Source organism: Montipora capricornis, chromosome 1 (assembly GCF_036669925.1).
Source record: "Montipora capricornis isolate CH-2021 chromosome 1, ASM3666992v2, whole genome shotgun sequence".
NCBI classification, from domain to species: domain Eukaryota; kingdom Metazoa; phylum Cnidaria; class Anthozoa; order Scleractinia; family Acroporidae; genus Montipora; species Montipora capricornis.
This window is the reverse complement of record NC_090883.1, coordinates 49,605,185-49,621,369: the sequence shown is the minus strand read 5'-3', so window position 1 is coordinate 49,621,369 and position 16,185 is coordinate 49,605,185. Positions and strand designations below refer to the sequence as shown.

Here is a 16,185-nt window from a genome sequence, read left to right as displayed (position 1 = left end):
CCCATGGGGGGTTGGGTAGTTCCTTGTTCCCTTTGAAATGTTCCCTTGTTCCCGAAATTACTTTGAAACTTGTTCTCAGCTTTTTGATCCCTAAAATAGTTAATGTTCCTTTGTTGCCTAAGATTTTTTGTCTTTGTTTCCCTGTTCTCCAAAACCCCTGGAAAACCCTTTTTTATAAGGCTTTGTATCACCAGGGTTTCGATATGCCTCCATCTCCAGTAGTAATCGGTGGTTTACAACCAATCTCCAGAGACACATATGACGATGCTGCAAATGATCTTTATATATTGCTGGTGGACGAACAAAAGGAGTTAATGAGAGATCTATTGTTTAGCGGTGATGACGTAAAATGAAAACCAGCTATTGTGGTTTCCCCGATTGTTAACAATCAGATCTTTTTGGATTGAAGCTGCTTTCATTGGAGAAAGTGAGAAACGAGAGATATATCTTAGATCTCACGTTATACGGAAGTCCAGAATCATTTGTTGGGGCAAGTGTTTTCACAGCTGCATTACAGGCAGAATGTTGTTGCTTATTGTTTGTGATGAGATCTACATTGTTGATCTACTGGACTGGTAAGAAACTTACAGCTTTAAATATAGAAAGCTTAAGACATAGATGATAGTTTGTTATTGTGCATCGAATTATCTTTTCTACTGCATACACACATCGATCTTTGTAACCACCACCAGTACTATAGACGGCAGCGTAATATACATGTATCAACACTGAATTTTATATACATGTGTAGTATAGCCGGACCCTTTGCATAAATGGCGCCCAAATTTGAATAACAATACTTGATACATCCTTTAATAGCCATGTTTCAAGACAAAGGATTTTTCTCATGAATGTGAGGCTAAGGATGTATCAAGTATTGTTATTCAAATGTGGGCACCATTTATGCAAAGGGTCTATGCAATAATTTATTGGGCACATTTTCCTTTAGAATATTGTTTTGAAATCGTTCTTTGTATTTTGAATTATACATGTTACAGCCCGTACTCGTTCTGGAAGAGTTACAAAGAAGCCCGAGAGACTGGACCTGTGAATAGTTATACTAACCCCACCCTAGTGTGTAGGACTTAGAGTGTCATGTGACTTTCGTTGTTGTTCCCGCTCTTGTTATCGAAGGTTTTTGTACGTCTAGCATTTCGCTCGTATACATCCCCTTTGTAAATCGATGTGTAGCCGAGTCCAGTGGATTAAAGTTGTGTTACGCTTCAGTGTCTCGTCGTAAATCCTAACATGGTCCTTCACAGCCGGAGAAAAGGAGATAGAAAAGGAGATATTTCAGCAGTAAATTTGTAATTCTTTGCAAGGTCGTCAGTTGCAACCACATGGCCACCGGTTCCTCGAGCAAAATGGAAGACTTATCTCAACTCACAGTCGATCAAATTCGTGAAATGCTTGGAAAAAAAGGATTGCCGACTACTGGAAAGAGAAAAGTCTTACTGGAAAGGTTAGCGAACGCTCAGCGTGATTCGAAGTCAAATGTTATTGCACCAGAATTAAAGGAAGGTTCGAATTTCGCCGAAGCTTCGAAGGAACCTCTTCAAGTGAAAAGTGAAGTTGAAATTCAGGAGGTTAGTTCGATTAGACGTAAAGCCAGAGCCTTGCAAATGGATATGGATGCGTTGATTCAGGATATTTTGTATCTAAGTCAAAATGCAAGCAACAAAATCAAAGTACAATTGAGAATTGAAAGGCTAACTGTGTACCGTGAGAATTATCTTCAACTGAGAAATGAATTAATCGCGCTTGTTGCAGAGGATATGATGGAGGAGGAACTCCGAAGATGGGGAAAAATTCTGAGTGAAGTAGATAAAGCTGTGGATGCTGCTCATGAATTCCTAAATAAAGATTGCGATGTGGGAGATCACTCCTCGAAGGATATTGCATACAGTGACAGTCGTGTATCCTCAAATCTGAAATTACCGAGAATTGAGTTGCCAAAGTTTAATGGCGATGTGTTGAAATTTCAAAACTTCTGGGATCAGTTTGAAGCTGCAGTGCATAACAATGCTGATTTACCAAATGTTCAGAAGTTTACTTATCTACGCTCGGTGCTAACTGGAAATGCCTTGAAAGCAATAGACGGATATGAAGTAACCGGAGCAAATTATGAAGCAGCTGTTGAATGCCTTAAACACAGGTATGGAAGAAAACGTATGATCATCTCATTTCTAGTGAAATCTATCATCAAGATGGATGCTAAGTCAGTTGTTAATGCATCCTCCCTCAGAGATCTCTATGATACCTTTATGAACAGAACTAGAGCTTTAGAGGCTCTTGGAGAAGATCCAATGAGCCATGGATGTATTTTGTTACCCCTTTTTGAGACCAAGTTACCACCTCAGTTATTGGAAAAATGGGAGTTGACACTTGCAGACACTCAAGAAGATGAAATAAGCCTTGAATTGTTCTTTAAATTTCTTAACCGACAAGTTGTGTCCAAAGAAGCAGGAGAAAGAAGTTCAAATGGGAACATCACCCCAGGCAATCACAGTTTTGATAAAGGTAAAGAAAACCGAAGAAAGTCTTTATCTCCCAAAATGGGTGGTGAGAATGAGATGTATACTGCTTCTGCACTACTTGGTGAAAAAGAAGTAAAAACAGCCAAATTGTAATTTCTGCAAGGCAGATCATGACTCACAAAATTGCCCAATGTTTAATGAAAAATCACTTGATGGTAGATGGAAACTAGTGCAAGAGAACAAACTGTGTTTCAATTGTTTAAATCTAGCAACCACAAGCACTTCTCTAGAATTTGTCGCCATCCTAAGTGTTCTGTAGCGAATTGTGGTCACCGACATCACTGGTTATTGCATGGGCAGCAGTCAGTTGTTACACCTCGGCACCTAAGCAACACTAGTTTAAGTGGATTGGCTTCAACTAAGCCTGCATTACCTATGAGAGAAACACTCCTACAGACAGCATTGGCCAGGTTAATTGTTAAGGGTCAAGAAATGACAGTCCGTGTTTTACTAGATTCAGGGAGTCAACGTTCGTATATACGAAAGAACATTGCAGAGGCCCTTGACCTGCAAGGTCCCTCAGAGCTATTAAGTGTCACAACGCTAGGTGGGGAAACCAGCGAAACGAAAAGATTCCAAAGAGTGAAATTTACCCTTTCACCAATTAAGGGAGATTCAAAGGTGGAGATAGAGGCCCTTTCTATTTCCAAAATTTGTAATCCTCTCGGGCCAGTACAGATGGACTTCCATAAGAACTCTCATCTTCAAGGCTTAACTCTTGCAGATAGTTATCCTCGTGGTTCAGTTCAAGTAGATGTTCTTATTGGTGCAGACCACTACTACTCATTTGTGACTGGGGTCTGTAAGAGAGGTAGTTCCAGTGAGTCACTTGTTGCTGTTGAATCTTGCCTCGGCTGGATTGTCACGGGACAAGTAAACCGCCAATCAAGGCAAACTTCATCCATGCTGACAGTTGTAGAAAACGGTGGAGTTAACGAAACATTGAAAAGATTCTGGGAACTGGAATCAATTGGTATTGCAGAGAACGAGGACCCTGTTATGTCACAAGAGGAAGAATGTGCTGTTGCTGACTTCAATAGAGGATTGAACTTTGATGGACATAACTATGAGTTGCGACTACCATGGAAACGAGATCCTCCAAAGCTAGAAAGTAATTATGCACAAGCTTTGAGACGCCTGGAAAGTGTTGAAAGAAAGTTAAAGCAAGACCCTGTGAAAGCTAAGGCTTACAAAACAGCGATCAACGAATATGTAGAGAAAGGTTTTGCAGAGGAAGTACCTGATCAGAGTGATGACAATGGAACTGTGCGGTACTTACCGCATCATGCTGTATTTCGTGATGACAAAAGAACGACAAAATGCAGAATCGTATTTGATGCTTCCGCACGAGAAGGAGGTGATGCCTCCCTTAACGATTGTATTCTTCCTGGTCCTCCTTTACAGCCGAACCTTGCATCTGTACTGATTCGATTTAGAACACACAAAATTGGTCTCATAGCAGACATTGAAAAGATGTTTCTGCAAGTCAAACTAGCACCAGAGGACAGAGATGTTCACCGCTACCTGTGGAGAGATTTACGGCCTAACGAAGCACCAAAGGTGTACAGAATGCAGAGATTGACTTTCGGTGTGAACGCAAGTCCTTTCCTTGCAATTGCTACAGTCCATGCTCATGTAAACAAATACAAAGAAATGTCCCCGTATGCAGTAGAAGAAATTTTACAAAATATGTATGTCGATGACTGCCTGACAGGAGCCGATACAGTAGATTCAACTTTGAAGCTTCAACAAGAAATGTCAGAAATTATGATGACAGCAGCATTCAATTTGACCAAGTGGGCAAGTAACTCAGAGCTAGTAATGGATGCTATTGACCCAGCTAAAAGAGCCTCATCGCCATTTGTGGAGTTCAATTCGAGCGACCCCCTAAAAGCACTTGGCGTGTCATGGGACTTGAACTCTGACCACTTTAGATTCCTCGCACCGAGTGGAATCATCTCATCCCATGATCCAATGTCAAAGAGAAGTCTACTTAGTATGGCATCGAAAATGTTTGACCCACTGGGACTGATATCACCCTTCACTGTTAGAGCCAAAATCCTTTTCCAAGAGTTGTGGTTGAAAGGATTACAGTGGGATGACCCGTTAGATAGCGACACTAAAGCAAAGTGGTTAAGTTGGAAGTCTGAGTCGTTGCAGCTAAAGGATGTGACTATCCCTCGATGCTTCGGAAATGGTATTACGCAAGACTCTGTGGTAGAGGTGCATGGTTTTGGAGATGCTTCCCCCAAGGCGTATGGAGCAGCAGTGTACATTCGAATAAGAGACAAGCAAGACAATGTATCCTCACAGCTGGTAGTAGTCCAGAGTCGCGCCCATTAAGAAGGTGTCACTTCCAAGGCTGGAACTTTTAGCAGCAGTTGTAAATGCCAGGTTGCTAAAATTTGTTGTAGGGGCTTTGCCAGTGAAGGTGGCTAGGGTTGTGTGTTGGTCAGATAGTATGGTGGCGCTTCATTGGATAAAAGGGCAGAGTTCTTCCTGGAAGCCATTTGTTGCCAATCGTGTGGCTGAGGTACAGTCAACGTGGGATCCTGAGTGTTGGAGGTATTGTGGAAGTAAGGAGAATCCTGCAGACTTGTTGACGCGTGGGTTAAGCTGTAGTGATATGATTTCAAGCACTTTGTGGTGGAATGGACCCCAATGGATGTCTTCGCCTTGTGAACCACTACCCGCTCAACCCGAAAACGAAGCTGCTCCCGCCGAAGCTTGCGAGGAAAAAAGAACTACCCATGTGTATACAGCAGTCGTTGCAGGACCACTGATTGATATGTCACGCTGCGGGACATGGTTAAAGTTGATTCGAGTAACTGCTTATGTATTGAGAGCGGTCAAATTGTTTAAGACTAAGTCTAGGTCTTGTGAAAGGAAACTGTCGGCGGACGAGGTGAGGCAAGCCGAGATTAAATGTTGTATGTGGGTGCAGGAAGTGGTCTACAAAGAAGAATTCGAGAAACTGAAAGCTGGAGAGGTACTTCCCAGTAATAGCCGCCTCCTGAAACTGGACCCTTATTATGACAGAGATGACCAGGTATTAAGAGTTGGTGGGAGACTACAGTTTGCTGATCTTCCCGAACAGAGCAAGCATCAAATAATCTTGCCTCACGGACATCCTGAAGTTGCCAAGATGGTGCAAGATGTACATAAGAACATGTTGCATGCTGGTCCAGAAACGGTATTATCAACTTTAAGGCAGAAAGTTTGGCTAACTCAAGGAAGACGTGAGGTTAAACGTGTTATCAGAAGATGTGTAGCTTGCCAAAGACAACGAGTTGGACCTTGTTCCCAGAAAATGGGTCAGTTGCCAGAGGAAAGAATTTCCTGTTCACGAGCTTTCGCGCATGTTGGGACTGATTTTACGGGACCACTGTATGTGAAAGAGGGCTTAAACATTAAGAAAGCATATGTGTGTATTTTCACATGCGCATCATCTCGAATGGTTCACCTGGAACTTACACATAGTTTGACAACTGATGAGTTCCTTCAAGCTTTTAGTCGCATGACGAGTCGCAGAGGTCTTTTCCATTATGTGTGGTCAGACAATGCACAAACCTTCAAGGCAGCAAGCAGGGAAATTCAGAAATTATACGATGAACCCACAACTGAAAGTCAAAGAATGTGGAGTACGCTGGATCAAGATCAAATCAAGTCAGAGTTCTCATCACGAGGGATCAAGTGGAAATTCATCACAGAGCGTTCCCCATGGAGAGGTGGATGGTGGGAACGATTTTGCAGAATGATAAAAGAACCACTGCGCAAGGTCCTTGGAAGGGCACTTCTCACCTTTTCTGAGCTAAACACGTTGCTGGTCAGAATCGAAGGTATCATTAACTCGCGGCCGTTGACCGCAGTAAGTGATGATTGCAGAGACCCGTTACCTATTACACCTGCTCATCTTGCAATTGGTAGGCCAATTAACCAGTTACCGGAAAGGAAAGAAAGTAGCTTAGAGGAGACCAGTAAGAGGACTGTCGAAAGGTATCTCTACCTGCAGAGACTACTCAATCACTACTGGAAGCGTTGGAAACAAGAGTACCTACATCTCCTATCGGTAAGAAACAAGTGGCATAAAGAGATCCCTTCTATTCGAGTAGGCGACATTGTACTTATTTCTGACGACAATGTGCCGCGCACCAAATGGCCGTTGGCTAAAGTTGAAAGGGTTTATCCAGGTAACGACGGGCTTGTACGGACCGCTACAGTTAGAGCGCATAACAGTTTCTACAACAGACCCGTTCAACGTTTACACAAGTTAGAGATTGAGTCAGCAGCTTCACAAGTAAGCCCGGAAGCAGAGGATCCAGTCCATGGTGGGGAGAAGCCACAAACGAACACTGTTCATGCTGCAAGTATACCTGTTTCCAAGCCTAATTTAAGCGTTGTCCTCCCCGAAGGAGGACAAGGTGGGGAGAATGTTACAGCCCGTACTCGTTCTGGAAGAGTTACAAAGAAGCCCGAGATACTGGACCTGTGAATAGTTATACTAACCCCACCCTCGTGTGTAGGACGTAGAGTGTCATGTGACTTTCGTTGTTGTTCCCGCTCTTGTTATCGAAGGTTTTTGTACGTCTAGCATTTCGCTCGTATACATCCCCTTTGTAAATCGATGTGTAGCCGAGTCCAGTGGATTAAAGTTGTGTTACGCTTCAGTGTCTCGTCGTAAATCCTAACAATACATGCATTTATTTGGGTTTGAAGTGTACAATTACCTTGATTTAAAAGTAATCATTCCATATTGTGAAACATAACTGACAATGCTACAAGCACTGATTAAGCCGTTTTTCCTAGCCGTTAAAACTGATACTTATCATGTTCCTCTACTTACAATAATTGCCTATTGTGATGTTTTATAAATAGTACCATTTTGATGATGGCAATGTTTCAATTACTATTGTGATATGTCAAGACATTAACAGTTTTGCTTTAGAAAAAACTGCCACTCCACTAAAGGATAAAATTATTTCCATGAAAGCAAATGCCAAACCGCAGACCTGTGGTTACCCAAGGACTATGGATGCATTCCCAAGTCTTCTGAACTAAATTACTACTGGAATTTGTATGATAAATTATTATTGCTTTATCAGTACAAACCCAGAGCAAATTTAAAAATGGGTTTGGTTTTTTGGTTGCTCTAAAACTAACCAATAAAAGATTCAGCAGAGTTAACTAAAAAGGCCCAAAGTGAGTATTTAGGTTCTCCCTCCAAAAAGAATTGTATCAGTTGCTTGTAAAACACAGGGAGTATTTGACATTAGTTCACTTGATATTCACTCCCACGAAATTCTCGAATATAGTGTAATATCTGTCGTGCATGTTAGCAGCTTACATGTACCTTAACAAATGTACCCTTTCTTGTACTTGACTAGCAATGACAGTTTGATTTTGCAGTCTATGTACCTACAACGTGCATTTTTCTGACATGCAAAAACCAATGATGCAGACGGTGATGGTAAATTGGTTCTGATATTGTTACCCTCCTTAACGTATATATCTCCGCTTGGTTTTTAAAGGCGAAAGTAATACGGATCCGACTTGAGGCGGTCTGAGAGCTCGTGATCTTTCTATTTTGCGATTTAAGAGCGTCAGGGTCTTAGTAATTCTTTGTCGCGTGTAAGAAACCAGTGCTTTCCTAGGATTTGCTAGGTTTAATAGGTGGTTTTAAGTTTGCGGAGGAATTGAGGCTCTGAGTAAAAAGTCCTTGAGTTGTTTGTCCTTCCTGTCAGCGACAATAGAGGTTTTGCAAGGCAGCCATGTTGCATGGCAGAAACAATGAAAATGTTTTGCATTAGAAAGAACATTTGTTCCCATAGGAAAAAGAATCTATTGTTCCTGCCATACAACATGACTGCCGTGCAAAACCTCTATAGGAGCATTAGGCGACAGATCTTTTCCAAGGGTAAAGGGTAATAGGTAACGGGTAAAGGGTTAGTATTTATCTTACAAAATTTAGCATTTTAATTTCTTTAATTTTCAACAACCTTACCCATGACTTAAGAATTACCACAAACAATATTACCTTTTTGCTCTCATTTCATCTTCGTCTTTTAAGTTCCTTGAACGTTATAACAAAACTCACATGAAGTTCAATTATACCCACTGGAAGGTGACAACAATTTACTTCATTTACTACCGCTCAGTAATCTAAAAAACAACGCAAGTTATGAAGTAAAGACAAAGCGGTTTTTGTTTGAGTGTTGTATAAGTGCTGAAACAAAGAAATTTACAAGGTCACTCTGAACGCACGAAGCCAAATTAATACCGCATCGAGCGATGGACGGCAGTTTTCATTGCACACTAGCGCAAAATTTCTGTAAGCAATCACCAAGATGTACAAATCCAAATCAGTGCCAAATTCACTTTAGATACTTGGGTAAAAACTTCTGTCCATCTCACTTTTGTCAAAAAAGGTTTGCAAAGAACACAACAAAGTCTACAACACAGATACAGTGGACCAGCCAGAAAACACTGCTTTCACTTCATCCCCTGTTCTCTCTGGAAAGTTTTCCTAACACAGAAAAATCAGTTATGACCACCAGATGACATTATTCTATGTTGTACGCTGTATATTGTTGTATTGTAATTAATTCGCCGTATCGAGCGTGTTATTAATTAGTTAAATTCTAAACTTGAAAACGTTTCGCCTTCCCGGCCTCTTCAGTTCTTAATATTGTTTAGGTTTCTGGATTTGTACTTGTATTTGCATAAGATCTACATGGTCTCCCATGGGAGGCAGAACGTTAATTGCAGATGTTTGAATGCCAATGTTGTAGGGTTATCTCTTCCTCTTCGTTGAGTTCTTTAGGTAGATACACTCTCTTATTGAACGGTAGGTCTGTTGGTCTTAGGAGTCTGAAGTCCAGTGTTTTCTGGTGGCTGTTGTAGTAGCTTTTTCTCTTCCGTTCTGTGTTCCCTTGTCCTTCATTGTGGTTCTCCTCCTCCTCCTCCTCCTATTGTTGTCGTCGTGACCAGCGGAATTTGGCAAAGCATTTTTCAACTTGAGCTTCGCATACATTCAAGTCTACTTTCTGGTACGTAGCATGAAGCCATCAAAGTGGCCCTCCTATTTGTCATGAAAAACCACATTTACACGTTTGACAACAAGATCTGTAAACAAGCAAAAGGAAGACCAATTGGAATGAAATTAACTGGCGTACTAGCCCAAATCTCCATGAAATGGTGGGACAAGACCTTTCTCAAGAGACTTGAACAACTACACATAGAAACGTTTATGTACAAACGGTACGTAGACGACATTAACTTTGTTGTGAAATCCTTAAATACAGGCACCACATACAACGACGGACGTATTGTAAACATGCAGAATCATGATAGCAACCGCACAGAACCAAAAGACAAACACACAATGGAGACACTGCAACAAATCTCCAATGATATTCATCCGTCGATCCAGCTGGAAATAGACGTTCCCTCGAACCACAAAGACGGCAAGATGCCTATCCTAGACCTGAGGGTGTGGTTAGAAGAGGATATGAGCAACCAAAGACATCTGATCATGCACGAGTTCTACGCGAAGGAGGTCTGATCGAAATCAGTTGTACCCGCCAACTCTGCACTTCCGTAGTCAATTAAACGCGCCGTCATGACCCAAGAACTACTAAGAGTATTCCTGAATTGTAGCCCAAGCCTACCGTGGCAAAGAATAACTGAGCATGCGTCAAACACCACACTGAAGATGCAGTATTCAGGATATGATAAAGCCTTCAGACATCAAGTCGTCAAGTCAGCCCTGTCAGCATACCACACCCTATTAGAGAAAGATAGGAATGGAGAGAGACCCCTTCACCGACCAAGAGAATGGAAGAAGAGAGAAAGGGAAGAAAGAAAAGATCAAAGGCACAAGAGTGGTATGGGAAAGGAAACTACGATTCAGTACTGTTCATCCCTGCCACACCCAATGGAGAGCTAAAGAAAACGATACAGCAAGAGATCAATAAATCGACTCTTAGGATAAAGGTGGTTGAGAAGAATGGAATTTCGATCACGTCCCTTCTACAAAGATCCAACCCCATGAAAGAGGAAAACTGTAGACGTGAAGACTGTTTCGTATGCACATCAAGAGGGAAAGGTGATTGCTCGAGGAACAACATTGTGTATATAAAGTGCAACAATTGTAACAGCAAATACTGTGGAGAAACAGCCCGCAACGCCTACACGAGAGGAAAAGAACACATGAAGTTATTACACGAGAAAGAACAGAACTCGCCTTTATGGAGTCGTCTAAAAGAGCACAATTGCCATATACAGCAATTCACAATGAAAGTCGTGAGAACTTTTCACCGAGACTCAATGATGAGACAAATAACAGAAGCAATACATATCAGAAAAATTCCAGAAAGAAAGAGTATGAACGCGAAAGAAGAATGGAATACCGTGTATTTACCACACGCAAGAATTGAAAAGGATTAATTGGCATTCAAACACCTGCAATTAACGTTCTGCCTCCCATGAGAGACCATGTAGATCTTATGCAAATACAAGTACAAATCCAGAAACCTAAACAATATTAAGAACTGAAGAGGCCGGGAAGGCGAAACGTTTTCAAGTTTAGAATTTAACTAATTAATAACACGCTCGATACGTGGCAAGGGTTTTACAATACAACAGTATGCAGCGTACAACATAGAATAATGTCGATGTCCAACTTTGCCTATGCAAGAATCAAAGATCTGACTGAGTTACGACCACCAGATGTTATTCGAGAAAAAGATATTATTTCGAATACGGATTGCTGCTCAAAATCTCGCCCCAGTAGGGCTTAGTTCACTTAATAGGCTAAAATACTCACTTACCCCAAGAATAAACAAAGGGTGTGTTCTATTGAGAAACTTGGGGGTGCGTTCGATTGGAAATCCGTTTTCAAAATCGCGATCTTTCTGATTTTCATTGGAACAAAAAATCCTAAAACGGATTTACCGGTATTTGACGATTTGATTAATTAAGTGAACTCATTATCGAGATTTCAATAACAAACCATTTTTGGATTTTGTGTTCAATTGCAATGCTGAAAGATTCAAGTCTTAAGTTCTACATGCAGATTTTCGTAGCGAACGCATCCACAAAGTAAAAGCGAGACAGAAAATATAAGTTTGCCGTTTTTTCCCCATTCGTGGGATTTGGTCTGCCTTGCTCGCCTACATAGGGCACCCATAATATTGCTTGGCAAAAAGATTAATCATGAACACAACAATTTCTTGGACCATGCAATCGAATTCTCGCCATTTTAACTGGGTGTAATAGGAATTAATGGCTGTGCCAAGCACTTCAGCAAAAAGGTTGGTTCAAAATATTTCCTTTTACCCTTTACCCTTGGAAAAGCACTGCCGAGCATTAGGAAAGATGCTCGTTCACACTGTTCATGGTGTTTCTGATAGAAACTGCAGAGAACGCTGTATCAGGTTTGCATTACGCGAGCGAATAATTTCGAATAAACCAATTAGAGCAGCAGATTTGGCTCGCGTAAAACCTGATAGGCGGGCACCTTCAGTCACGGATGAAAAGATTGCTAAACAGCTGACCTTTTCTCCCGTAGATTTTCTTGTTCTTCGCGACTCTTACGAGCGCTAAATAACATGTATGTGGAGTGAATATCATTGGGCTATAAGGAAATGGAAATTTTATCGGGACTGAGGACTTTTGCTTGTGAAGGGGGATGAAATTGTGGAGTGATGTTCGGTTCCGGCGGTGACGGGTGTGCGGACTTCGATTGGCTTAAGAGGGTATAAAAGAGTCCTGATTTCACTATCTAGAACAACAGGCCTTAAAATGGCTTTTGCATCGACACGAAACAGAAGTGAACAGCTCATTTGAGGTAAGGAAAGTATGGCGAAACAACAGTGCCGTGAATAAGAACACACGAAAGTGACTCGAGAGGCTGCAGGTCTCCGAGGATGGGTCAATCGCAGTTCTCGTTTTACCCCTCCATCATGACCCTCTTACTCCTGCACAATCTGCGTTTTAACATGACCAACTAGGGTCGCAAGAAAAGTTTGAAGCCCTAAATGTACCGCAGTTGCGTGACAAAAATGTGAATTTCAAAAAAAAAAAGAATAAATAGAAAGATGGAGATCGAAAAGAAGCTGATTGCCAAGCCCAACGAAGAAATGAGGTTTGCGAGGTGGCCAGTTTAATGCCACGCCAAGGCAGGCAGAAAAATTCTCGATCGTGCTGTGAATGTAAGGTTCCCTGGAGATTTAGTAGGGACCAATGAAAGCGCGTGTTTTGATGTGTGATGTCCTTGCATAGCGCGCGCGACTATAGGACGTTTTCAACCAACTTCTAGAGACACCAATAACTATAGAGAAATGTACGACTTCTGGTGGACGAACAAAAGAAGCTAATGAGAGATCTTTTGTTTTCGTCCACCAACATGGCGGCGATGACGTCACGTGAAAACCCCCAATTGATGATCTTGTGTTAAACACATTTTTTTCCCATTTCTCTAACCATTTGTTGTGTACACTTGCTTTGAGTGTTCTTAATATTTATTTTCGAACCATCGTGTTCTATATTGAGTGAACGAGCTCAAAACTAAACCGGCGTACGTGTTCTTATGCGCGTAGAGCAATTCGGTTTTCGTTTTGTAACCATTGAGCTGTAAACAATTTAATTTAATATTCAACGATCAATTTTACTTATAATTCATGGCTGTATCTTGCAAAACAAGAATTCTGCAAGTGAAACAACTTTCATGTGCGATAGAGTTTGGTTCCCCATTACATGTTTCACACTGAAAAGTCAACGCTATTGGCGATTTTTTACATGGCACCGCTGATTTTATTCAACTTACTAGATTGTAAATTCCTGTTAAAATTACGGCCGTTCAAAAATTACAGCAGTACTTTCCACATTATTGCAAAACAGGTTGACATCTACATTGTTGTTGGAGATACAAAGTGTGCATTTTCTATTGTATTATTGTTAACTAGATAAGTTTAGTTGCAGTACTGCAGTACTTTCGAATAAAAAAATTACAACTACTACGAATCTACAAACTAAGTATTATTGACTGTTTCGTTGGCACTTAGCGATAGATATTACTAGTTTAGTCGTAAACGGCTGTGAAATAATGTTGAGTACATTGAACGGGAATATAGATTTTTTTCACCGGATTTCCGGAAATTTTGGCGTGACTGGCTTTGACAGCTTTTGAATAAAATTAAAGAGCCGTGACGATGCAAATTTTCGTGTTGCGTAAGTACTTAGTGATGACCAAGTCGTCTATTTCTGTCGACCAGTGCTCTCTAATTCGCCGTTAGTTCGCTTTCTGTCAAGTCCAACGAAAACACGTGGCAAGTTTCTTTTAAATCAATATTTATTTCAGCAATATAGTTTTCAATATTACAATCATTTTGTTATTGCTTTGCACTAAAGGCACCAAAGCTAAAAGGGATTTTCGTCTTGAGTAGAGCAACTCTTGATTTTATAGACTTCAATCTGTTGGTGTGCACTTTTCTAGGAACCTGGCCTCAGTTGCATCAAGGATGGTGGAATTTCATAAGGAGATGCTTTCACTGGCTTTCTTGAATCAACCGTCATCGATCGCGTCGCTCGTAATTCTTGTCGTGTTATTGTTATACTGGTGGGGAACGCGTGGCTTCGCTGACCTCCCGAAATTTAATGTCGCTGGTCCTAAGCCTGTTCCCTTCCTTGGAAATATGCTAGAGAGTAGGAAATACGGTGGATTGCATCTTCTAGTTCTTGATTATTTCAAGAAGTACGGTAAAGTATTCACCATATGTCTGGGTCGCAAGCCATCTTTACTCGTAGGCGACCCAGAGCTATTGAAGCAGATAATGGTCAAGGATTTTCCACACTTTCGAAATCGTGTCGTACTTGGACCAGTTATCAATAGTGCTATGTCCAAAAGCGTATTAGCTGCACGTGGAGACGACTGGAAGCGGATCCGTAGCACGCTGACGCCGACATTTTCCTCGGGAAAGATGAAGATGATGATGCCACTGATAGGGAGATCGTGTGACACCCTTGTGGAGAAACTTAAAGAGATTTGTGACACTGGTGAGTTCACAGTTTGTGAAAGTTGATTTTAAAGCCGAAAGGCATCAAATCACATTTTTTCCCATTTCCCAAACCATTGTGTTGTGTACACTTGCTTTGAGTGTTCTTAATATTATTTTCGAACCATCGTGTTCTATATTGAGTGAACGAGCTCAAAACTAAACCGGCGTACGTGTTCTTATGCGCGTAGAGCAATTCGGTTTTCGTTTTGTAACCATTGAGCTGTAAACAATTTAATTTAATATTCAACGATCAATTTGACTTATAATTCATGACTGTATCTTGCAAAATAAAAATTCTGCAAGTGAAACAACTTTCATCTGCGATAGAGTTTGATTCCCCATTACATGTTTCACACTGAAAAGTCAACGCTTTGGCGATTTTTTACATGGCACTGATTTTACTCAACTTCTTAAATTGTAAATTCCAGCCGTTCAAAAATTACAGCAGTACTTTCCACATTATTGCAAAACAGGTTGACATCTGCATTGTTGTTGGAGATACAAAGTGTGCATTTTCTATTGTATTATTGTTAACTAGAGAAGTTTAGTTGCAGTACTGCAGTACTTTCGAATAAAAAAATTACAACTACTGCAAATCTGCAAACTAAGTTTACAAAGAGTTAGGCAGTTTAAGGAAATGTTTGTAACCGCTCTTTGAGTTTTATTCGTAAAGAACACGAGATCGAGGCAACTAACTTAAATTTCCCCCCCCTCCCTTTTAATTTTGAAATTCCCCCCGCGGGAAAATTTCCTTAGCCCTGCGTCAACACTTTTACCTGTTTTTTTCTTTTGTTTTGTTTTGTTTTTTTTTTGTTATTTTACGCCTTGTTTAAACCACTGCATTCACGACTTCCGCCAGTAATAAGATTTATTTATATTTTGCCTCCACTACTCAACAAGACACTCTAGTTAGATGATGTATGGGCGCGTTGTCCATCCAATTAATCGTGCCATTTATTCAGCGTTGGAATAGGTACAAAAACATTCGTACATCAACTCTAGTAAAAAGAGAAGAGCAATGCACCAGAGCCGGACACGAAAACACCTAGAAACATGCTGGTGAAAAAAAAAACGGGAAACGTGTACACCAGACCAATGTAGTGGTGCGACCCATGGGGTTTTAGGGTATTCTTATAGAACAACGCTATTTACAATGTAATTGAACGCTTTCCTATACAGGCTAACGAAGGCATAAAACAATTTTTTCCGCGCGATTTAAAGATAAAGAAAACTGGACTAACGCCCGTAAACTACAAACCTAAATCAATGATGAAATGGTATATGAAATGAATCATATATGAACTGCGGATGTGTAATCAAGTGAAGCTATGATCTTCGCAGTTATGAGAGCAATTTTTGCAATTTCATAGAGAAGCCTGAAAAATTCAGACCTCGCGATTCCGGTGCGACGCTCTAACCAACTTGAAACCTAAATCAATCCCATAAACCACTGCGCACCTATCACGGCTCACCATGCCTCTGATTAGCAAAGTTACAATTATCACAAATTACATGTGTTCTTTCGTTTTTCTTTCAGATCAAAGTGTTGACATGTTGGACTGGTTCAGCAAGATGACCTTGGAAGTGATTCT

General features: G+C 40.9%; 3 protein-coding genes and 1 pseudogene across 3 annotated transcripts; all 4 read left to right on the top strand.

Moving 5' to 3' along the window:
- Positions 1-1,364: 1,364 nt before the first annotated feature.
- Positions 1,365-2,630, top strand: LOC138016020 (uncharacterized). Its single transcript, XM_068863187.1, has one exon. The coding sequence runs from the start codon at positions 1,365-1,367 to the stop codon at positions 2,628-2,630; it is 1,266 nt and encodes a 421-aa protein (XP_068719288.1).
- A 339-nt stretch (positions 2,631-2,969) lies between these two features.
- On the top strand, positions 2,970-4,880 carry LOC138016009 (uncharacterized). The gene has a single exon (XM_068863175.1). It carries the CDS (start codon positions 2,970-2,972, stop codon positions 4,878-4,880), a length of 1,911 nt encoding a protein of 636 aa, XP_068719276.1.
- Positions 4,881-4,998: 118 nt separating this feature from the next.
- Positions 4,999-7,029, top strand: LOC138016001 (uncharacterized). Its single transcript, XM_068863165.1, has one exon. It carries the CDS (start codon positions 4,999-5,001, stop codon positions 7,027-7,029), a length of 2,031 nt encoding a protein of 676 aa, XP_068719266.1.
- Positions 7,030-13,374: 6,345 nt separating this feature from the next.
- LOC138047137 (cytochrome P450 3A8-like) overlaps positions 13,375-16,185 on the top strand; it is a 5,872-nt pseudogene continuing 3,061 nt past the window's right edge.